This window comes from Lampetra fluviatilis, chromosome 16, assembly GCF_964198595.1.
Source record: "Lampetra fluviatilis chromosome 16, kcLamFluv1.1, whole genome shotgun sequence".
NCBI lineage: Eukaryota > Metazoa > Chordata > Hyperoartia > Petromyzontiformes > Petromyzontidae > Lampetra > Lampetra fluviatilis.
Genome location: NC_136290.1, coordinates 10,156,125 through 10,179,240, shown reverse-complemented (window position 1 = coordinate 10,179,240; position 23,116 = coordinate 10,156,125). Strand labels below are relative to the sequence as shown.

Here is a 23,116-nt window from a genome sequence, read left to right as displayed (position 1 = left end):
TGCAGATAGGTGGAAGGGGGGGGGTGGTTGACGGCCACCATCAACGAGCGGCGTGGCACGTGTCCGTGTGGCAGAGCCTGGTGGTGGGCGCCGGGCCGTGCGGCCTGCGCGTGGCCGTGGAGCTGGCGCTGCTGGGCGCGCGCGTCGTCCTGGTGGAGAAGCGGGACGTCTTCGCCCGCAACAACGTCCTGCACCTGTGGCCCTTCACGGTCGACGACCTCGCCCAGCTCGGGGCCAAGAAGCTCTACAGGCAGTTCTGCACCGGCGGGTTGGATCACATCAGTACGTGTGTCCCCCTTCCCCCCTGTTTTGGCCCCACGTCTTTTCGACTCAGAGGCGCCTCCGCGCATGACACCGGTTCGCGCCGGTCGACATGGGCTGTGGCTCAAGGGGGCGCCGAGTCGTTTTTTGTTTTTGTTTCCCACCGCGGAAGGCGGACCGCGCGCAGTTGACGAGTTTGGGACGCGTGGGATGACGCGGGGACGCGCAGCGGAGTTCGAGTGACGGGCGACGCAGTCGCGAGATGTTAACTCCCTCGCCAGGTGTGCAGGAAGTCGTGGGTTCGATCCCAACCCTGACTGACACCTGCTGTATATTTGGACTTTGCGTGTCTCTCCATGTCATCGCGTGTATTTTTCCTCCGGGTCCTCCAGTTTTTCATTCCGCATTTATAATCCTGCGTTTAGAGTATTTGGCTGCTATAGATTTCTATTTGATGAGCCACTTCATTGGGCTATCATTTGTGATAGCCAGGTCGCTTCTGAAAAAAAGACCCATACAGCTCAGTGGGCCTTACCTGGTAAAATATGAAATATTTGTTTTCACCGTACCGTGTGTAGATATTTTTGTTTAGTTTTTAATTGACGGGTGACACGCAATTGACGGGTTGTTTGCCTTGCCCCTGGCCCTTGGCCCCTAGCCAAATATACATGATGCCAAAATATACATGATACCAATATTGGTTTTGCAGATAATTCCTGGGCTACATCCTGAGATTAAAAATGTAATGCAGTAATAATAACATTGTTATATTATCCATGCCTTGCACACATAGTCTGTTCTCCTATAAAGCGTGTTTTCAGCACGCGAATTGGATATAACGCGATGCGAATTGGATATAACGCAATTGAGTGAATGGAACTTCGTCACGTGAGTAGGAATAGGTGGTTGTGCGTCTACCTCGGTGTCGCATGCTTCTAGATGCTACCCACACGCCTCACTCTTTGTTCAGACTGCGTATTCGTCTCACGCATTGTCGCAGACTGTGCTATACCACGATGTTATTATATTATTCATCATAACGCGATTTTTCCTTCGTGCGGTATTCATAAGGAACGCAACTACTACGTTATAGGAGACCAGACTGTACAGTAGTACTGTATAACAATTGGAAAGGCAGCTTGCAGGAAAGCCGACACCTCCTGCCAAAAAACGTTTTGCAGCGTGCAAATAAATAAACTATCTCGCAAAACAACTGCACGGGCATAAAAGGTGCTCAATAAGCAAGCCACACGTGTGTTTGTGTTGCGGTTGTTGTTGCCTTTGCTTTCACATAGAGAGGCGTGCAGTCGATTATGTTAAAAACAGAAGTTGGTATTTGCAGTGTTCAAGGTTGGAGTTGGTGAATGGATATGTTGATGTTTATATATCCTGAAACACATGCCAATTCTCAACAACATAGAGTAGTACTGAATACGAGCTTTGTCCACCACTGTACAAGACACAAATCTCGTTTGCAGCGTTGCAAATCCACCGCTCCAAACTAGCTTTTGTCACCATGGGGAGGTTTTAATGAGTGGCGGTAGCTAAATTAAATAATTATTTTTATTTTCGTTCATGGCCAAGTTTTCAGCTCTTCCAGCCGGTCCACCAATAATCATCACATTTTAAATACTTTTTTTATGTTTCGGTATAAATTGAACCTCAAAAGTATTTTTTGTATTATTTGTTTCATTTTTTGTGCGCTATAATGCTCTGTGATGTAGTTTTTTTCCATTGGAAAAGAGATTCGCATGAAATTTATAAAAAAAATAATTTTTGGTATTTAGTTGCAGCCATCAATGGACGGAGAATGATCCACCGTGTTGCCCTCAACAGACTGTTGGGGCAAGTCCCAACTATGTTCTTGTCATCCGATTAGTCGACTAATTGAAGTGATAATCGGTCACACAATCCATAACTTAGACCAGCGCTCTTCATTGCAAGGCCACGGGCCTCGGCCGAGCCCTGGTGGCCTTTAGTGCGGCCCCCGACAATACACAACACGTGACAACGCCCCCCCCAATCAAACCCCAGTGGTTTCAAATGTGTGGCGGCCCTCACACTGATGTCTTATCGGTGAAAGTGGCCCCCTTCTGAAAATTCGTAAAGAACACCGACTTAAATCATTGCGATATCCCAGCACTGCTGAGTTTTTGCGTCGTTTTTTTGTTTGTTTGTTAATTCTGCTCAATGTTTACAATAACAAAAACACACAAATGCTGGGATCCCTGGCAGGTATTCGACAGCTGCAGCTGATCCTGCTCAAGGTGTGCCTGATGGTGGGTGTCGAGGTCCATGTCAACACCGAGTTCGTCGGCCTCGTGGAGCCCACGGCGGACAAGAGTGAGTAGTAGGCCGCTCAGATATCCCATCTTTCTACAGAAAGTCCCGCACGGTAATCGCTCCTTTTTTTTGTTACACGTTCAGCCTCTTCACCGAGGTCCATGCATTTCTGCCAACAGCAGCAGTCCTCCCACTGCTGGTGATCATCATCGTCATCATCATCATCATCATATCCCGGATGCTGATGATGTGTCAAAGTCATTCCTCTCCTCTTCTGGTACATAGGTCCATCATTCTCTTCCTCTGTTTCCCTCCACTCGTGTTGCCATTGCTCTCGCTGGAATCCAGTTTGGCGGCATTCTTTTGACACGACTAGACAATGGCACGCTGCACATTACTCAATTTGTTTAGATAATTTTAATCCCTGCAGACTACAAACTTGTAGACCGTGTGTGCTCTGTTTTTAATCAAATTCTAAAGGTACAGTATTCAATCAATGCATTTCCTCCCTACTTTCAGTTGTGCGAGTGTTACGTGTGACCTGTATTTTGCAAATTATAAATATGCGTTTGTTTTTAAACTGCGCTTGGGTGCATAGTGTATGCGAATACATAGTCTGGTGTTGTACATGTATAGCCTGTTTTTGTCAATCCGCTCTCCATGCCGTGTGAATAGTGAGGGTTATACTGGTAGGAACCTCCTGGTTACACCAGCCCACGGGATTATTGTGTCCGTCCGTCGTGCAGGGAGGGGCTGGGTGGGGAGGGTGGGGCTGGGTGGGGAGGGGAGGGTGGGGAGGGGCTGGGTGGGGAGGGGAGGGTGGGGAGGGGCTCAGTGGGGAGGGGCTGAGTGTGGAGAGGCTGGGTGGGGAGGGTTGGGGAGGGGCTGGTCACCCCGTGGTGCCTTCACAGTCGGGCTTATTTGCGGAATACACCATGCCGCCGTTGACCCTGGCCATTGACCGAGCAACCCAACGTTCCTACCAGCTCCCTCCGCAGGAATGTGTTTTGACAATACTTCGCCATGCTGGTAACTGTGGCTCGGTGAAGGTGTGGTGAGGTACAGAACAGCAACAGATTTTGCTGCACAGGCCTCTCCTGCCTACTGTGCTTGTGGCAGTCGCCCATCTAAGTTCTATCCAGGCTCAACCCCGCTTACCTTCCAGGGTTTGATGGGCTCAGGAATATTCCCGTTATTATTGCGCAATGAATAAATACACAAATGGCATTGCATGGCTCAATGTTTAACGGGCTTTGCAGTAATATTAACGCCCTGCGCAATATGTCATAAACACGCAGTTTACAATAAGGGGGAATTGATCTGACAGCTGTTAACTGTGAATCTTTTATAGAGTCAACTAGAATTGATGCAAATAATTAGCACTTCCAAATTTTTTTTTGTTCTTTTAGAGCACGGATGGAGAGCTTCCTGGAAGCCCGACAACCACGCCGTGTCTGCATACGAGTTCGATGTCCTCATTGAAGCTGGAGGAGCAGGTGGAAAAAGACTGGACGGTAACATTCAACAAATAATATTGTTCCCCCATTGGAATCTCATTTGCCAGTAAAAAATATGATAATTGTTTTTTTACCCTTCTATCTGGCAACAAAACTGACACCTTTTTTTTTTTACCCCGAGCTCTCATGCTCTGATGGTGCATTGTCTTTGAGTTGTGCGCCTTTTGGCGTCATCTGGTCCAACCCATGTGAGACTAGGCTCTAAGGAAAGCTGTCTTGGGTGTCGACCAATCAACTTCAAGGACAGTGCATATAGTATCAGTTATGTTTTTTGTTTGCATTATGGCTGCAGGTATTGTGGTCTATGCAAACATGACTCCTTGTAATAAAAGTTGTCAGTTTTGTTGCTAGATAGAAGGGTAAAAAAACAATAATCAAACAATATTGTTGTTGAAAATATACTTTGTTTTAATCATTGGTCCAGATACCCCGATTTTTTTGGCACTGCTGGTATGTGGATTTATCTGTCGTCACCAGCAGCAGCCGTGATCAATCCACTGCTTGATGAGGGCCTACCCAAGTCGACAGACTCTCTGATGGGGTGTTCGGTGTAACAATCCAATATTTCTATTTATTTATCTTTTGTTGCACGTGAGAGGAGATGAACGATTTTAGACATACATCTCGGATGCTGTAAGCATCTGGGTAATTGTTAGAGCAGTATAATAGTGAAGCTGCTATTTGTGTAGGGCTGTAAGTCCGATAGAAATAATGCGTTCACTTTTCTTGACCGAGGAGAAAAATACTCATGTACCGAGATTAATTGAATTGTTCATCCATCCTGCATACATTTGTGTCCGCGTCAAACCACTGGCTCATTTTATAGTTTCTAAAACTATAGATAAGTTTCCTCAAAATGACACACCATATGCTATTCAGACGATTTTAAATTTTAACCATGAGGTTGCCGACTCTGTGGGCCCATGGCCAGGTTCAGTTATTTACTGGGTTTCCAGCTTCAAAGTAGCAGCATAGAAGTACAGAACAATAATGGACATTTCCTGTAACTGCCCTCTAACGCCCACCACGTAGCCCCTCCGCACACCGGTGACGTCCTCTTCCATGCACGGCGATCACCCCGTGCAAGCACCGCCCACGTTCAGAGTCGCTTATCACCTTTCTGAGACCGGATAAGATCGGGTGCATTCGGAGAGCCGTGGTCACTGGCGTGACGATGTTGCGTGCGGGTGATCTATTTTAACTGTTGGGGCAAGTGCTGTTAGCGAGCACCTATGAAGGCTGGCACGGCACACGAGGGGGTGGGTGGCCAACACTACGCCCGGCCGCCTTTGTTTCCCCAGTGGCGATGTTTACACATCGCACCAGGTACTCATTTGAGGCTGAGTCGATCTAAGGAAGGACCTGGACCGGTTCGGATAATCGTCAGTGGTGTTGGCCATGAGCGGGAATCGAACCCGGGCCTCCAAGTTTGTAGAGCAGCACGCTAACCGCTACACTACCTCTCCCTATTACGGGGGATGTTGGTATTTTATTGAATGTATTTCAAATTCTCATTTCCAGGGTTTAAAGTGAAGGAGTGCCGCGGGCAGCTGGCTATCGGCGTCACGGCAAACTTTGTGAACCGCAAAACCAAAGAAGAGATCGCGGCAAAGGAGATCAGCGGCGTGGCCTCCATTTACAACCAGAACCTATTCAACGAACTTCACGAAGCCACCGGTGTGGTGCTGCTTGTGTCTTTTTTTTCTATTCGTACAACATTGATCAACCTCGACTTGCCGCACGACTGGTTTAAAAGAATGGCGGGGAGGATGGGGTTGGGGCGAAGCTTTTCCCTCACCCGGAGCCAAATTGGAATTTTGAATACCCTCGGCAGGCCACACATCAGCGTTGTCCAACAACAACAACAATAATAACAATAGCAGTGCGATGAATAATAATTAGGGATCGCTTTTACGGGTGACTGAGCACGACACTAAAGTTTCGAATCGCGGCGCTGTTTCCAGGTTCAAAATATTGCCCTCTGGCACCCGATTGTCGCGGCGATGACGCGTTCGGTGACAAATCAATCGATTTTCGCAGGCCTCGTATCGCTGCGGGTCACGTTAAATGAGGTGAGTTGTGGGCCGCATGCAGCCTGTGTGCACCGTAGGTCGCCCCCACCCCCCCGATGTAAATAAGCGCTTGTGACTGGGCATTTGCGAGTGCCCACTGACGGTGGTTGTTAAAATCTTCCCCGCAGATTGCCCCATGTCTCCCTTCCGTGAATTTCTGCGCATATTTGTTTGGTGCATCAGTGCAGAATATCCAATGATGGTAAATAATGTGGCGGCGTTCATGATAGATCCGTATAGGCCTTGGCAGCAACCATAGCCATCGCTGTTAGGCTATCTAGCCATGTACTACTAATACAGCCATTGCTATTAGGCTTGATAAATATTACTCATAGCTGTGGGTACTTTGCAGGCTATACAAAAATCGAATGCATGCTATTGTCTAGTATAAAACGTTATTTATTTTACAATTAAATGTATATTTTGCCTTACAAAAAACCTTGAGATTCGGTGACGCTTCCTGAGGTGCACACGCGGCGTTACCATCGCCATTTTGCGCGTAAATAATCGCGCACTTGTACAATTGTGCAGGCATCAGCTTGGAGAACATCGTCTATTACAAGGGCGACACTCACTACTTCGTGATGACGGCAAAGAAGCAGAGCCTGTTGGAAAAAAAAGTCTTGAAGCAGGTGAGTACGCCGACATTTCACTCGCGTTGAAGCTTTGGGATGTTTTCTCATCGCACTTGAGCATCTCCAATCCCTCCTGCACGCTCTGATTGTGAGCGGCACCCAGGTTGCTACGGTAAGAAAACGCCGATACCGGACGTAGGGCTCTGCACTGCATGCACGTGGGCGGCTGGCGTAGCGTTACAGGACACAGAGCAGCAGCTACAATAGTCGCAGAGCTGCTATTGTTGCCGTTGTTTTATTACTGACCATTTGTAGATGTAACGCTGGGCCAAAGTCTGTTAAACAATAACCGCTTGGGTTGTCACGAGCCATTGAAATAGGAAATTGCTTTCTCATGCAGCAGCAGTCCCCACGGAGGACTGTCTCGTCAGTACGAACGCGACATTCACCGCGTAGCCCCGGGGAAGTTGGCAATGGCGCAGGTCAGAGGTCGCAACCGGGTACCCGATACCCGTACCCTACCCGATACCCGGCTACCCGTACCCGGCTGGGTAAGGGTACGGGTACCCGTTTGCGACCCTGGTAAGGCCGGGTACGGGTACGGGTAGGCCGTGAGTCACTGGTGAGTCACCGTTTGTCACTCATTTCCCAACGTCTTGCTTCTTCTCACAATTCAAGTTCCTAGAATCAACCCACCCGCGCCTGCAACATGGCTTTATCCCAGAGGTCGCAATCGGGTACCCGTACCCTACCCGATACCCGGCCGGGTACGGGTAGCCGGGTATCGGGTAGGGTACGGGTATCGGGTAGGGTATGGGTAAAGAATCAAAACCCGTTTGCGACCTCTGGCGCAGGTGCAGTAAAATACATTGTTGTCCTGTACTACGCTCTGACGTCTATGCTCCCTGCCGGTATGGCGAAGGGACGGTCAAATAATCACCTTGAGCCGCACAGAGCGGTGCGCACCTCATCCAGCAGTGAAGGACAAACGGGCTGTACATATGTAGTCCGTTCATATACAAATATCCCCCATATAGTCTTCACAGACAGAAGCGCTGTTGGCGAGAACCGACGAAGACTGGCATGGCACATGAGGGGGTTGCTGGCACCACGGTGGCTGCCTTTGTCACCCAAGTAGCCATGTTTAAACACTGCACCAAGTACTCGCTTTAACTAGGGGAGGCCCATGACCGGTTCAAATAATCGTCACTGGCGTTGGCCATGGGCGGGAATCAAACTCGGGTTGCCGGGTTCGTAGGGCAGTGCGCTAACCGCTACACTACCACTGCCCAACATTCATATACAAAGACAAAGATCATCCGTAAAGCCTTAACCGACTGTTGGGGCAAGTGCTGTTAACGAGCACACACAAATGTCAAAGTTAACAGGGTGGTGGAGGTGGGGCGCTGAACAGCGCCGTGAACCCCATTTGCCTACGTTAGATTCCTGAGCGTGGCTCATGTCAGTGGCGAGTGATGTATCAGTCCTGCAGCTGGTTCCCCCTTCACCAGAAAGTGGCCGGGCAGAAGGGACGCGTGACACGCACGCGCCTCGTACGCCACCGCTCGCGTCGCTTCGCGGGCAGTCAAATCGTCGCCCTGCGAACATCGCCTCCTCGTGTGCCGTGCCGGCCTTCGTCAGTTCTTGCTCGCAGCGCTTGCTCTAACGGTCTCTCACGACTATACGGGGGTGGGATCTTTGTATACGAATGTACTGTGCATGCACAGACCGTTTGTCATCCGCTGCTGGATGACGGGCTCACCGCTCTGCGCGGCTCGCGGTGATTGTTTGACCGTACCTTCACCATGCCGGTCAATGTGGTTGGCGAAGGCAGGGAGCGTAGATGTTGGAGCATGGTACAGGACAACAATGTATTTTACTGCACTGCCCCCTTGCTGGCAGCGTATGCACTTTTAAATCTAGGTTTAAAACTCATTTCTTTAGAACTGCGTTTTGTGTTTAGTTTGTTGTCCGTCCCCCACACCTCCGATTTAGCGCGGTTGGCTCTGTACTTTGCGAAAGAAGTTCAATGCACACGCACGCGCACACACACGCCAACGTAAACCCACGCCCGTCGCGCGGCCAAATTCGCAGGACCAGAAGGACGCCGGCAAGCTGCTGTCGCCCGAGAACGTGAACAAGGAGGCGCTGCAGAAGTTCGCGCTCGAGGCCGCCAACTACTCGACGGACAACAGCCTGCCGCGGCTCGACTTCGCCAGGAACGGCCGGGGCGACGCCGACGTGGCCGTGTTCGACTTCACGTGCATGCGCCAGGGCGAGCACTCGTCCCTGGTGCGCGAGGTGCACGGCACGCGGCTGCTGCTGGGCCTCGTGGGGGACAGCTTGCTGGAGGTGAGTGACGCAGAGCCGCGCGAGTGCGCGGCTGCCCCACCAACGACGAAGAGAAAAGGTCCCCCGCGTAGGCCCCAGACCGGACCTTTCGGGGTGGGTGGCCAACACCAGTAGCACCTAATGAAGGCCGGCGCGGAACACGAAGGGCTGGATGGCCAGCATCACACCCCGGCCTGCCTGTGTCTCCCCCCCAGTGGTGATGTTTGCACACCGTGCCAGGTACTCATTTGAGGCTGAGTCAACCTAGGGGAGGCCTATGGTCGGTTCAGATAATCGTCACCGGTGATGGCCGTGAGCAGGAATTGAACTTTACAGCCTGCTGACCACTACACTACTATACTCATTGGTTCTTTCGGTAAAGTCACGTAGGTATAAAATAAAATAAATCACGACGTTTCGGGCGCGACACAAGCGTCCGTCATCAGGTGGGAAAGCGTGGTCTGCTGCTGAGGCAGACTGTTTACTGCCAAGCCGCATGCTGCCCACCACCGCCACTACCACCAGCGTCATAATCATCCCCCTGTGGCAGGAGACCCTCTCCGCCCCTTCCCCCCACCGTCCTGTGGCAGCTGTCCCTACGAGGGTAAAGGTTAACGCATCAGTGACCTGCGATTGGGCAGTTTGCCAACCGCGGGGTGGTGATGTTGCTGCGTGGCTTCTCAATGAAGCGATTTACGACTGGTCCGTGGAATTTGGTTTCACGAGGCCCGCACACGCTGCCTACCCTCTGTCAAACAACGGGATGTTTTAACGTACGCCGCAAAGCGAACACCACGCGCTTCACGGTCTAGGAACTAAACAGGGCGGCCGCTGACCTTGACCTGCAGTCACCCCCTGCTGTCCCACCGTACTTGACGCGCCACCGTGCCACACAAGATGGGCATCTCACGGAGACCCCCCCCCCACCCACGTGTCTGTGCGCTCGCCTTCACGTCACCCTCGGGGGCATCTTCTTCGTGTGGCCTTCCGAACGTGGGAGGGGGGCGACTTCGCTTAACTTGGCACCCGTCGTCGTTTCTCGTCTCGCCGTCGATGCGCGCAGCCCTTCTGGCCACTGGGCACAGGCTGCGCCCGCGGGTTTCTGGCCGCGTTCGACATGGCCTGGATGGTGGTGGGCTGGGCAAAGGGGAAACCTCCTCTGAAGCTGCTGGCTGAAAGGCAAGGCGGCTTTTTTGGTTCATGTCACAACCCTTACGATTGTATTTCTTTTTTTTTAGTGTGTTTTTTAAATCTAGATTTTTAAAAATCGCATTTCTCTCAGAAATGCTTTTTTGTGTTTAGTTTGTTGTCCTTACCTGAAAGAAGTTCAGCATACATACTTAAAGATGATTGAATATAAATTAAACGTTAGAATAAAGTTGTGTTGCAATTAAGGACTTTCCTTCAAGAAAACATACATACATACACACACGAATGTGTAATATGCAGGTAAATACAACAATGCTAATTATCATGTTTTTTAAATATATATTTATGGTGCCATTCATGCAAATTTGCATCTCAAAATGCCTTAGAATTTGTAACGCGCGGACAATCACAGACGAGTGGGAGCGAGTCCAGAACCGATGCCAACAATGTTGCCCAAGCTCTGTGATCCTATACTCGGGGATGTTTGGCCAACTCCGTTCACGAGTATTTATAAACGTGGGAGCAATCCGGAGTGCCCGGAGAAAACCCACGTGTGTACGTACGTCCGTATGCATGTACAGCTCGGTTGACACCCACCTGGGAACCTCAGAATACAACTTATTTATATAATGGACTGAAACGGTCTGAAATTGTACTTGAGTGGCATTGCAAATCGAACGTGTAAGTTTTTAATTCTAGATTTGAAACTTTCGTGACTGCAAGGTAGGTAAAAAATTACGTGACTTTACCGAAAAAACTAAGAGTATGAGTGTGTAAGTTGTTGTTTCTTCTGACGCCTTCAGGGAGAGCGTGTTCAAGCTGCTGGCACAGACATCTTCGAACAACATCAAATCAAGCACAAAGAACTTCAGCATCAACCCAGCGACGCGCTACACCAACCTCAACCTAAACGCCTGCCGACCCCAGCAGGTCAGAGGGATACCCACGCAAAAGTGCGCGATCGGTTCATCTTTTACTTGCTCGTCAATTACCCGGGGTCGCGGATCAAGGGCGTCCGTGCCCGTCTCCTTATCCTATTGGCTGCTCACAACTCGTCGGGGGGTCGAGGGTCAGCGACTCGGATGCCCAGCTGACCGCACGACTCTCGGCAAGCAAGCCGATTCTTTGAAGACAAATGGCAATATACTCTTAGGTTTTTTCGGTAAAGAGTGTTGACATCCCCAGCGTTTAACAGTACTGCTTCCTTTTATGCTTATTATCAGCTAACACTGGCCACAACCCTGAGTCGATGTGCACCATTGTTCTCTTTTAGCCCCGCCCCCCCCCCACCGTGCCATTCCCTGGCTACCACATTCAGATAAGCCCCTCCCCCCTCCCCCTTAACTTGTATTTAAGAGCTTGTCTCTTGGATTTGTCCTCACTTGATACAGTAAATTTAGCTGTGACGGTCCCACCTGATGACGGAGACTTGTGTTGCCTCCGAAACGTCAAGATTTATAATTTTATTTCTATTATTATTCCTAAACATTTTATTATTTATTTTTTTCCTACGTGGCTTTACCGAAAAAAACCTAAGAGTATGAATCCTTGCAGTCACGAAAGCTTCAAATCTAAATGGCAATATATATATGAAGAACAAATAATAAATAGCATTCGGTGAATAAAAACTGGATAGATGAATAATATCTATTGTTCGTACGCAATATTTTGTATTTATTGTTAGTAAGAAATAAATATGAACTAAATATATTGCAATAGCCTAAATGACATTTGCTTGAAATTCCATAATAGACGTTTTTTGGGTGAGATTGCGTAAATATAAATGTGTCGTAACCCTCCACCACCCGACACGGCCAAACAGTAAAACATTTGTCACGTTTACAAAGAACAAAATAATTCACTTCTTTAGCCCACCGGTGTGTTGAAGAGCGAATCAACATCATTTAAAATGTTAGTACGACGTTTCTCTGGTAATTACATCCAGCTTCATCGGGCGATTTGCCAGAATGGTGAGGCTCTCCTCTTGCTCCCGGTCTTAAATAGAGCAGCAGCAGGGTGACGTCATCATTTAAATCGATACAAAACATGCCAATTCGTTACGAGTTCAGTACACCGGTGTGTTGGAGAGTAAACCCACAACACTGTCAGGTGGTGGCAGGTTTAACGACACATTTATGTTTACGCGATCTAACCCAAAAACCTCTTCTGGATATTGGTCGAGAAAGCCTACGTGTTTAAATTGCTTGAAATTATTAGTGTTTTTGTATTACCACGTCGGATAATCGAGGGTTGACCTTCTCTCCACTTGTGGATGTGTCTGCTTTTCAAGCGAGATGGAAATGTCTAGAAACACGGCCGTGATGGTGTGCAACGGTTTGCAATCTCCATTGCGTGCGATTTATCTCAACCAAATGTGATCACAAGTCGGTGCCGCGTGAGTCTGAGGTGATCCGAATCATTAACTTTTCAGAGCCAGCACATGGCCCTCCGGTAGCGCGTTCGCCCCCTGTTGCGGGGATTCGTGGTTCCAGTCCAGCGGCCGCCCTGGTTATAACTGCGGTGTGTGATTTACTGTAATAATACTCAGGATACTACGTGCCGTCTGCTTCACGGTGGACGTTAAAGATCCCTTGACGCCAGTCGCGAGAGTGGGCCACTTGTGCGCCGGCGTCAGGGTCCAAAGCACTTGACAAAAAATGTGTGAATTACAACTGCAATTTACTCCATTGGGGATTATACACGTAGCAGCAGCAATCACCGCCTCCTACCGGCAGACAAATGCTCCATTTCACTGGCAAAAATGAGACTCTCTCCTGCTCTCTCGTTCTCGGCTGGTTCAAAAACGACATCAGAGAGTTCCCCGTTGTCTGTAGGTCGCTCCTCTGTACATCGGTCAGAAAAAAACGCAAGGCACCGACAAGACACTGAAGAAAACTGAAGAACCAATACCGGCCGAAAGCGGTGAGTAAAAGTCTTCCACTCCTAGGTTAAGGCCTCCTTAGGCCGTATGGTTCCTGGGAGTTGTATGACCACACTTCATCTTGCTGGTTAGGTGCGGGTTGGTGAAGGTTGGGGTCGTAAACGTGGGGGGATTGAAGTATATTTCCCACAATGCAGTCCTGCGGCAGCCTGTAACACCAGTTATGCATGGTGGTCAACAATTCATTCTGGGCACAAATCTGCTTAGCTTCTGAAAAATGACGAGATCGGGCACATTATGGCCGATGTGACCTTCGGCTATTCATTTGTGCTTGTGCATTATTATATTTAACAAACCACCCGAGCTAAGATTAGCTGCCACACAATTGCAAACATAAATTCTCTGGGTTCTATTAATCCACTCGTAACTACACGGTTAAACCTCCAACTTACCGATTGATGCCCAGACACCTCGAACAACGCACCTTATATTCCACCACTCTTGTCCAAAAGTTTCGAGCAGCCCAGCTTGCTCTTGATCTCAAGCCGGTAGCTTTTCACACCCGCTGCTTCCACTCAAAAAATTGCACGTCACATTCATTCCTTTCACGGCTGCCCCCCACCCCCGCCGACTCCTCCCACCGTCCCAGTGTGCGACCCCGCGAGGCCAAAACCCGTGCCGGCTTTGCGGCGCGACAAGCTGATCAGGTGGTGCCAGGAGTGCACTCGGGGCTACCCGGGCGTGAACATCACGGACCTCACCACGTCCTGGCAGGACGGCCTCGCGCTCTGCGCCCTCATCCACAGGTTCCATCCCGACCTCATGTGAGTGCCGCCTGCCGTTATGTTACGGAATATCCTGACGATTTACCGCCCATAATAAAGGTTTCTTGGGTTAGATCGCGTAAGTATAAATGTGTCGAAACCCTCCACCACCTGACACGGCCAATCAGTAACACAGGTGGATGGCTTCACTATTCTGGCAAATTGCCCGATGATGCTGGATGTAATTACCAGCAAAACGTTGTACTACTCAAATTGTAAATGTTGTGGATTCACTCTCCAACACACCGATGGGTTGAAGTAGTAACTAATTGGCACGCTTATGTGATAAACTTTACTGGCTGTGTTGGGTGGTGGAGGGATATGACACGTTCATATTTACGCGAGAGAGACACGTAAACTCCATATATACAGCAGGCGTCAGGGTCGGGATGGAACCCACGACATCCTGCATACCAGGCGAGGTAGTTAACATCTCGCCACCATGGCAACCAGATGATGCAGCCTTCTCGTAGGCCCCACGTGGGTGGTGCAGTGGTAACACTTGTGCCTCACAACAAGAACTGCCTGGGTCTTTGATTCCCGACTCGGGGTTGCCTTTCCGTGTAGAGTTTTGCACGTCCTCTCCTTGGGGTTTCTCCAGATAAAAAACACGAGCATAATATCCCGCACCTCCGATTAGCGCGGTCGGCTACGCACGGTGCGACAGATAATTCAACACGTACGTACGCACGTTGGCTAAAAATCAGCGGCAATAAAAAATAACACCCCCGTCCCCACGCCCCCCGGCGTTTCTCTCCCGCAGCGAGTTCATCAAACTGGACGCGGAGAACGCCGTGGAGAACAACCGGCAGGCGTTCGAAGTGGCGGAGCGGGAGCTGGGCATCGCGCCCATCACCACGGCCGAGGAGATGGGGTGCCAGGAAGGCGGGCCCGACCTGCTGGCCATGGTGGCGTACATCACCCGCTTCTACAACCTGCTGGGCAACACTCCTCCGCCGACGGCAGGTCTCTTGAGCTCACGCCCGCCATGGGCCCCTACACACCACCCGAGAAAAAACGTAACTCTTTGCCGTTCCGGGACAGCTATACATCACGGGGTGCGCGGTGTCTCGTTCGTTTTACTTAGAGGGGCGCAGTAACGCCGTTGTTTTTAAAAACATCGTACTCACCGCAGAGAACTGTAGCGACACAACCGCGCTCTACGATAGCTGGCGCCAAACTGTGCCGCACGCGCTCCCGCGTGGCCTTGTGGCAGCCTCGGCACCGATAAAGTTGTTTTCTGTCAGTTTGTCTTCCGGTTTTGTGTTTGATGATGTACACCTACGTACGTCACCGGAACAGAATCGGAAGAAAAACCGATGACGTACACGCACGTCATCGGAACGGGGAAAGAGTCGGATCATGTCCTGCGGCAGCCGGGTCCACATCTGAGCGAGGTGCAGTCGCGCAGCGAGGACATTAAACGGAGAGGTCGCGGTCGCGACTGTGCTCGTCGCGACGAACCGCCGAGCAGATCGATCGCGAGGAGAGGCTGTTTCTACTGCAAGAGACCGGTCGCTGGCAACCGGTTGCATCGATATCCGCATCTTAGCGATTTTTTTTTTTCCTGGGTAGTAAGTGTTATTTTCTAAATGCTTATGCCTCAAAAGTACGGAAAATGGCTATTATTCCTCGCAAACTTTGCTTTTGTGACCAGGACAGTGATATTTTGAAATGTCCCTATTTTCAATCAAAAAACGTGTGCATTTGTGTTATTCCTTCACATAAAGTCCTGGTATTTTCTATACTTTTGAGGCATAAGCATTTGGAAAATAACACTTACTACCCAAGAACAAAAATCGTGTTACATAGTGTATAATCGGTGTGTGAATAGTCCAGGAAGTGCCGACCACAACGGCTGCAAGTGTTAACGATTTGTGTTGTGCGTCTCTGCACGTTGTTGTGCCGGCGGGTTGCCAGCCATCAGCAGGAAGCGCACCACCATCAAGTCCAACTCACCGCTCGTCCTCGCCAGCAAGCTCAGGCAGACCTTCTACAAGAGGCGGAAGTCGTTGGTAAGGCTAGGTCCTCGTGACCAACACGGCACAACAACGCTGGTGGGTAAAGTAGTCATCATTCCCAATGGTTGTCGTAGTCTCAGTCTGCGGATTTCATTAGTTTGGTTAGTTTGGTTTCCACGAGTGAAGCGGTCAACGATGCAGTTCACTCTCAGTTATTAAATGTCGGTGTGAGGGGCACGCATTGCTCCTGCCCCATCCCAGACAATTAGTAAACTCGGTAAAAAATGTATGATGTACATCCGATGAAAATGTTTGGTCATTCTCTCAGCGCCATGCAGTCTCTGCAAACTTGACCAAGTTATCTCGATCTGCCGTCTTGATTCGTTAATTTTGTCTCTAACTTTTGCTCGCGCTTTCATCTTCGCTCGGTAGTTGCATTCATCGCCAGCCTTGATGATGTTCATCCACTCGCAGTCACCGTTGACTGTAAAAAGAAAAAGCTCACTCCGTCGACGAGCATATTCATCACTGATTGCGTGAAAAAATTTAACAGCGGAGCGCATCCACCACAGTGCCCAACCAAACATTAATGGCGAGCTGTAAATATCCCTTCAGCCATGGAAATCTGTTTACATGGGTGCACCTGCCCACTGTGACGAAGCATTGTGAGTCTGCGGTGTGGATTTTGAGTTGCGTGTTAGGCGTGCCATGTGAAAAGGTCAGATGCGTGAACATCCATTGTAAATGGCGGTAACGCCTTGCACAAATAGGATTGCTGGACAAAACCGAAAGCGCAAACCGTTTTGAATGTGGCAAAAAGCTAACGAAGAATACTGTGTGGTTTGCAATACAATTATTAAGAATACTTTGTGGTTTACAATATAATTCAATCAGCCTTCTGTAAAAGATAAAAAGGTATATATGAAAAAGCGACATTAAGTTACATTTCAATGGCTTCTTGACTCTTCAAGAAGTCGTTCATGTGCTTTGCGTGAAGAATCTCTGTGGTGTTGCAGCCACGTTAACCCACGACGGGACGGAGATGTTCGTAGTGTTGGGCCTGCCTCGGGCTGCCTGCTGCCTCTGCGTAGCTGCTGCTGACGTGGCAGGACGCCATTTTCCCAGAACTGTGTTGAGGGGCGGTTAATTGGTCGGATGTGTGGTAGTCGGATTTGTGGCGGTCGGATGTGTGGCGGTCGGTTATGTGGTGGTTTAATCGACGTTATACTACAGTGATCCATAATAGAGGTTTTTGGGTTCGATCATGTAAATATAAATGTGTCGTTAAATCCGCCATCAACCGATGTAGCCAATTATCAAGGTTTGTCATGTAAACAAAACATGCTAGTTCGTTACTAGTACAGCACACCGGTGTGTTGGACAGTAAACTCGCAACATTTACAATCCGAGTCCGATGTTTCGCCACGAATTACAACCTAGCATCATCAGGCGACAGCCAGAATTGTGGAGAAAACCTCCAGTTTCGATTGGGTGGTGGCAGGTTTAACAACACATTTATATTTACGTGATCCTACCCAAAAAAAACTCCATTATGGATAATACTGCATTGAGTTTTCAATTATAATCATGCACTTTTAATGAGACCACCAGGACAGCAGATTTGCCACGAACCAATGCATGACTTTTTTCCCCTCTGTTTTTTTTTTACTGTTCGCGATCGGATGCAATTGGACAAAGCAGCAGGCTAGAGGGATATCGTGGAGATACTGAATTCCTATTGATGTTGTCTTTCCCAGGAGGGGTCACGGAGGAATGCCGTGAGGAAGCCAAAACGTGGCGAGGAAACTCCAAATAAGGTATGCAGGGGCGCCACTCCCAATTTCAACGGGGGAGGTATGAATCTTGACTTAAAGCTTTCGTGACTGCGGGAATTAATATTCTTTGGGTCTTTCGGTAAAGTCACGTAGATAGGTTCAAAGAAAATAACAAAGGTATGCACGATAACACTGTGGGGCCCCCTTCCTTTCTCCCGACTCACTTTTACCGAAATAGCTACGGATGTTTTTAACCCATGTACAATAATATGTAGGCTATGAATATATACAGAATGCTTCAAAAAAATGTTAACTCTTATATGTGACTATCGTTTTTAATGGAAAAAGAACGGAACATACACTGTAACATGATAACAAATGTGTGTGAAGAACTTCAAAAAGTCACAGAGTCTTCACGTGTTCGCCTGGAATCTTGTCCAGGTGGTCTCCAGAGCCTAGAGGCACATTTATTGTGGTGTTGTTGCAAAATGTATTTTTTAAGCGCCCTGTATATAATGTTAGTGGCACCGTGTATAGGGCTTAGAGGAAGACACGTCTCACAGTGACAGGCATTAATTAAAAAAATATTTAAAGGTAACAACTCAGAATTAAGTTATCGTGCATCTTGCATTCATGCTGGCCCCAACGGTCTAAGATTGTCTCAAAGGGGGTGGATAGCGCAAATGTATGCTGCTCTATTGATACGATAGCCAGATGGGTTAATCGGGCTTGGTCCATAGTAGACCGCAGGTTATTTTTGATGAACACATGTTTTTATATTTAAAAAAACCTTTTTCTTCAATTTTGTTTTATTTTGTTGATTCGGGGCCCCCTTGTGGCCGACTGGGCCCCTATGCTCGCACAACGCTGCCACATACCCCCAACCATAGTTGCACCCATGAAGGTACAGGTGGCGTTTTAATTGTTAGATCATTCGTAACGGCGCAGCCACGAAATTAATTGGTCCTCCACTGGTCGGAGCACGAGAGATTCCCTCGGGATTAAAGAGCCCCCCCCCCCCTCCGATGGGGAGGGAATTCTATCGGAGTACACCATTAAATGCCTTTAACACATCTTTTTTTTCAACAAAACTTTCAAGTTTTTACAAAACGTGGGGGCTAAGTCGTTGTTTGAGGTCCTCACATCATTATTGTTCTGTGCAATGTTCCGACATCCACGCTCCCGGCCTTCACCAACCCCACCTGACTAGCACGGTGAAGTACGGTCACGTAACCCGCCGCACGACTCTCGGGGCGTGAGCGATGCCCCCTCATCGTCCCAGCAGTGGATTAACAAACAAACAAACGCGTCGCGCAGTGCACCCTTTTGACAAAACGTGAACGTTATTCGCGCGACGCTACCACAGGAGTCTAACCGTTCGCTCGCGCGCGCGCGTACGCACGCATGCACTTGCGCTGTTGCGTAAAGGATGCCATCGGCGCGGACACATCGAGCCAAACGAAGGACAACGTGAAACCTGTCCCAGCGATCCGTAAGAAGCTGCCGTCTGCCTCCAGTCAGGCTGGAGCCACACAGGACAACGACTCTGGCGAGGTAGAGTGTCACACGCCACACCTCGCTGCCTGAGACAGCCAGGCAACCATTGTTTATTTGGAGTTCTCTTGCAAATAAACAATTTTTGTTATATCAGGTAAGGCCCACTGAGCTATATATGGCTTTATTTCAGAAGTCACCTGGCTATCACAAATGATAGCTTGACGAAGTGGTTTATCATTTGGAAATTTCTAGCAGCCAAATACTCTAAACGCATGATTCTAAATGTGGAGGGAAAAACCAGATGACCCGGACAAAAAAAATCCATGCGAGCATGGGGAGAACACGCAAACTCTAAATATACAGGCATCGGGATCGAGTCCACAACCTCCTGTATACCAGGCGAGGTAGTTAACATCTCGCCACCGTAGCGCCCCTACATCTGGTAGTCCAGCAGCAATTGCCTAACAACCCTGACTGCTGATGAGATACCGAAGACGGGAAACTGGTTAAAGAGTTTGCTTGCTTAAACACGTGGTGCTTGCTGATATTGTTCTGGAAAGCCAATAGGCTGCTAGGCTGAGACATTTTCATTTATATGTGGAGGCAAAGAACAAAGTTCTGGCTACGTGTGCTTTTATCCTTGGTGTGTGTATAGGGCAGATTGTGTTACTTGTAACGTGTGCTTGTAGCTGGTATTGTGATTCGAATGGACATGGTGATGATGGTGTTGCTCTCAGCTGCAGCTGCAGCAAGTGAAACCAATTGTCAACACGTGATTTAAGACCGTCTCTGAGCAGTATGTATGTTGAACCTCTTTCCCATCGTACGTTACCAACCATGCTAATCGGAGGTGCGGTGTAATCAACACACCGCACCAGCGGCGCACGATTTTTTTTTTGCCACTCTGTCGTCCGATTTAATGCGGTTGGCTACTTACGGTGCGAAAATAAGTTCTGCATACGTTAGTCTCAGCCACCGGCCATCGCTCCTTTCCCGCGACTCGTTCTGCCCAAGCCCCCACTTCCTTTTCTTTACGGTTCATCCGATTGTCTCTAACCCGTCGATGTTCCCGAAGCGCATCCTTGGACAGCATCGCTTGTTCCTTGATGACGTGTCCGCTAAAAGCACCGTGTGTACCCCCTCAATTTTATTTTGACGGATGTTGCGTTGGCTTCGTAAAAAGGTAAAGGTGGAGCCCAGAAAATTGCTCGCTCACGCCACTGCTGGTCAACATACCTCCAATCTAGAGAGGGAGCCCGGGGAAGCCCTTTGAGAGGAGATTTTGGCCCACTCTTCCTCACTGGCCAGGCATCTCTAATGGCAGAAGTGGGAGTTCAAGTTCGTTTATTAGGTATAGCCCTGTGAGCCATTCGGCTCTTGAATCGGGAGTAGCCACACTTTACCCCCACTGCATGCAACCTACCGATCGAGCAACTGTGCTTGAACCCATTTACGCTGCCCGGTGGACAGAGGCTGCGGGAATGGTGGTGGGGAGGGGTGGGTACCGACCGGGGATTTAAGAAACTTTGACCATCATTTGAATCGCTCCTCCGGGGGATCGACTCGAACCGGCGACCTCCGGAGTGAGTGCAAGTCCAGTGCGCTGACCGTTAACACCGCGGCAAGCGTCACCCCCTTTGGCTTTGTGTTGAGAGAATAAGTTGACCCCTCTGTGTGGCGGGGGCGGCGGGTGGATGATGGAACATAAAACAGCGCTCGGTGTTTTTTTTTTTAACTCGAGCCCTTTTTGCTCGGGTGCTACCACAGCCGCCGCAGCAGTCCTCCATCGAGCGGTCGTCATCGTCGCAGAAGACGTTGAGGAGGGAGCCGCAGAGCAGCGTGTGCTTCTTCTGCGAGGAGCACGTGTACGTGCTGCAGCGACTGAGCGCCGAGGGGAAGTTCTTCCACCGCGAGTGCTTCCGGTGCAGCCACTGCGAGGCCGCCCTGCACCTCGGAGACTTTGCCTTCGACGACGAGGAAGGTGACCTCCTTGGACGCGGTCCCGCTCTAGAGGTCCCCAGTCTCATCGCGGCATCTTCGCGGTTGATACCCCGCCCTCACCGCGCTCCCGGGCGTGTTCCCTCCCTTGGCTTCCACTCCCTCGTTAGTCTCGGCCACCGGCGATCATCGCCACCGCTGGCCCTGACGTGCCCTGCCCAAGCGCACGTAATTTCATGACGCCAGTCTTTAAATCTCTTGATGGCCTTGCCCCCACCTCATCTTGCCTCTCTCATCTCCTTCCGTGTCCCCTCTCGTCCTGTTCGTTCCCAATCTTCTCTCTCTCTGTCCCTCCTTCTCCCTGTACCAAATCACGTGTTATGGTGCTTCTCCCTCTGTGCCACCCCTCCAGTGGAATCAACTTCCCCTGTACATTAAGCAGATCACATCTTCCATATTGCCCATTTAGATCACATCTTCCCTATTGCTCATTCTCTTCCTCTTCCCTCGCCCCTCCTCCACTCCTCCTCGTCCCCCCTCCCCCACCATTTCATGACCCCTAAGTATCCCTCTATGGCTGTCACGCATTGTTCAATCCTCGTATGCTCCTGCCAACTACATCACCATTCCATTCTGTCACCGTTTGGTAAGCCATGTCAAGCTCCTTGAGTGAAGTCACTCTATAAATATAAATTGGATTGATATCTTGAATTATGTCTTTGACCTACGTATGCTGTCTAAGCCACTTGTTTATATTTTTCTCTCTCTCAATGTAATTTCAAGCAAGTATCTATCCATGCTACTTTTGCATGCTTCTCAGCTTTTGTATTAAAAAAAAAAACCCTCATAATTGTGAATGACCATGTTTCTGAACTATGCCGTATATCAGAGCAGCATCCTCATTGTCATCCGTACGATGTCTAACTGGCACGTGTTCTATAAATGTATCCTGCACAGAATTCCTCTTGCTGGTATATTCACCAAAGCACCGTCGTTATGAGCGCGTGTATTTCACTCGGCGTTTTCTTCGCGCTTTAATTGCACAGCTGTGTGGGACGTGCATTAGCCCTGCTTGTCCTCCGTCTCTCTGTAACGTGCGATCACAATCGCGTTCATGAACAAGATGAAATGTAAATTAAACGTGAGTGCAAAGTTGCGTTGGAATTAGGGACTTGCCTTCAAGAAAACAATGGAAAATTCATCAAAAGCTTATCCAAAACTTGATGATAAGTAAAATATAAACCCAGTAATGATGAAGAAGCGTCTGCTACCAATGCGACGACATCACACACCATGCTCGCGCTTCATCACCGATGACGCCACTTTTTGTCGCGGCATTTTTGTCACGTCTAATTAAATACTGGGGGACAAACGCACGTTTGCAAAGTGTTACGGAAGCCATGCCTGTGCATGATTTTTATTTTTTGTTTAAACCTTCACATTGCCACAACTGAGCCTTACTTCATTTACTTGATGTTTGTGTTTCTTTCTGGACAAGTTTTTACTTTTTGTTTTACCACAGAAAAGTTCTACTGCAAACCACATTTCTGCTTTCGGAAGAGTCCGACCTTCAGCACGAGAAAAAGAATGTTTGAGAAGATGCGGCAGACTGTGGTACGGTATTTAACATTTTTTGTAAGAATGTTTGTGCACTGCAGATACTGGCTTGGGCTGCAATGTCCAGCAACCTTCGAGTGAGAAAACTCGACAGAGTTGACCAAACTTGAGTTGACCAAACCTGTTATTTTTTGTAAGAGTGTTTGTGCACCGTAGTGCGGTATTTAACATTTATTGTAAGAATGTTTGTGCACTGCAGATACTGGCTTGGGCTGCAATGTCCAGCAACCTTCGAGTGAGAAAACTCAACAGAATTGACCAAACTTGAGTTGACCGAACCTGTTCTGTGTTTTTGTAAGAGTGTTTGTGCACTGTGGTACGGTTTTTAACATTTTTTTTTGTAAGAATGTGACGCATCTGCCCTGATGTTATCTTGAGTGGAATTTACAGTTTAGGTCAATGCAGCCTTTAGTGGGCCCACATTCACAATTGAGA

At 49.0% G+C, this 23,116-nt stretch overlaps 1 protein-coding gene across 1 annotated transcript in view; it reads left to right on the top strand.

Moving 5' to 3' along the window:
* The window catches only part of LOC144936442 (F-actin-monooxygenase mical1-like), a 44,520-nt gene that overhangs the window by 5,541 nt on the left and 15,863 nt on the right, over nucleotides 1–23,116 (top strand). Inside the window, exons 2-16 of the mRNA XM_078863493.1 lie at nucleotides 75–282; nucleotides 2,497–2,604; nucleotides 3,954–4,058; nucleotides 5,583–5,738; nucleotides 6,665–6,765; nucleotides 8,803–9,060; nucleotides 10,103–10,218; nucleotides 10,992–11,118; nucleotides 13,023–13,110; nucleotides 13,719–13,893; nucleotides 14,657–14,859; nucleotides 15,814–15,908; nucleotides 17,612–17,671; nucleotides 19,058–19,183; nucleotides 20,894–21,292. Coding sequence (XP_078719619.1) covers nucleotides 75–282; nucleotides 2,497–2,604; nucleotides 3,954–4,058; nucleotides 5,583–5,738; nucleotides 6,665–6,765; nucleotides 8,803–9,060; nucleotides 10,103–10,218; nucleotides 10,992–11,118; nucleotides 13,023–13,110; nucleotides 13,719–13,893; nucleotides 14,657–14,859; nucleotides 15,814–15,908; nucleotides 17,612–17,671; nucleotides 19,058–19,183; nucleotides 20,894–21,292 — 2,325 coding nt within the window. The remainder of the gene's footprint in view (nucleotides 1–74; nucleotides 283–2,496; nucleotides 2,605–3,953; nucleotides 4,059–5,582; nucleotides 5,739–6,664; nucleotides 6,766–8,802; nucleotides 9,061–10,102; nucleotides 10,219–10,991; nucleotides 11,119–13,022; nucleotides 13,111–13,718; nucleotides 13,894–14,656; nucleotides 14,860–15,813; nucleotides 15,909–17,611; nucleotides 17,672–19,057; nucleotides 19,184–20,893; nucleotides 21,293–23,116) is intronic.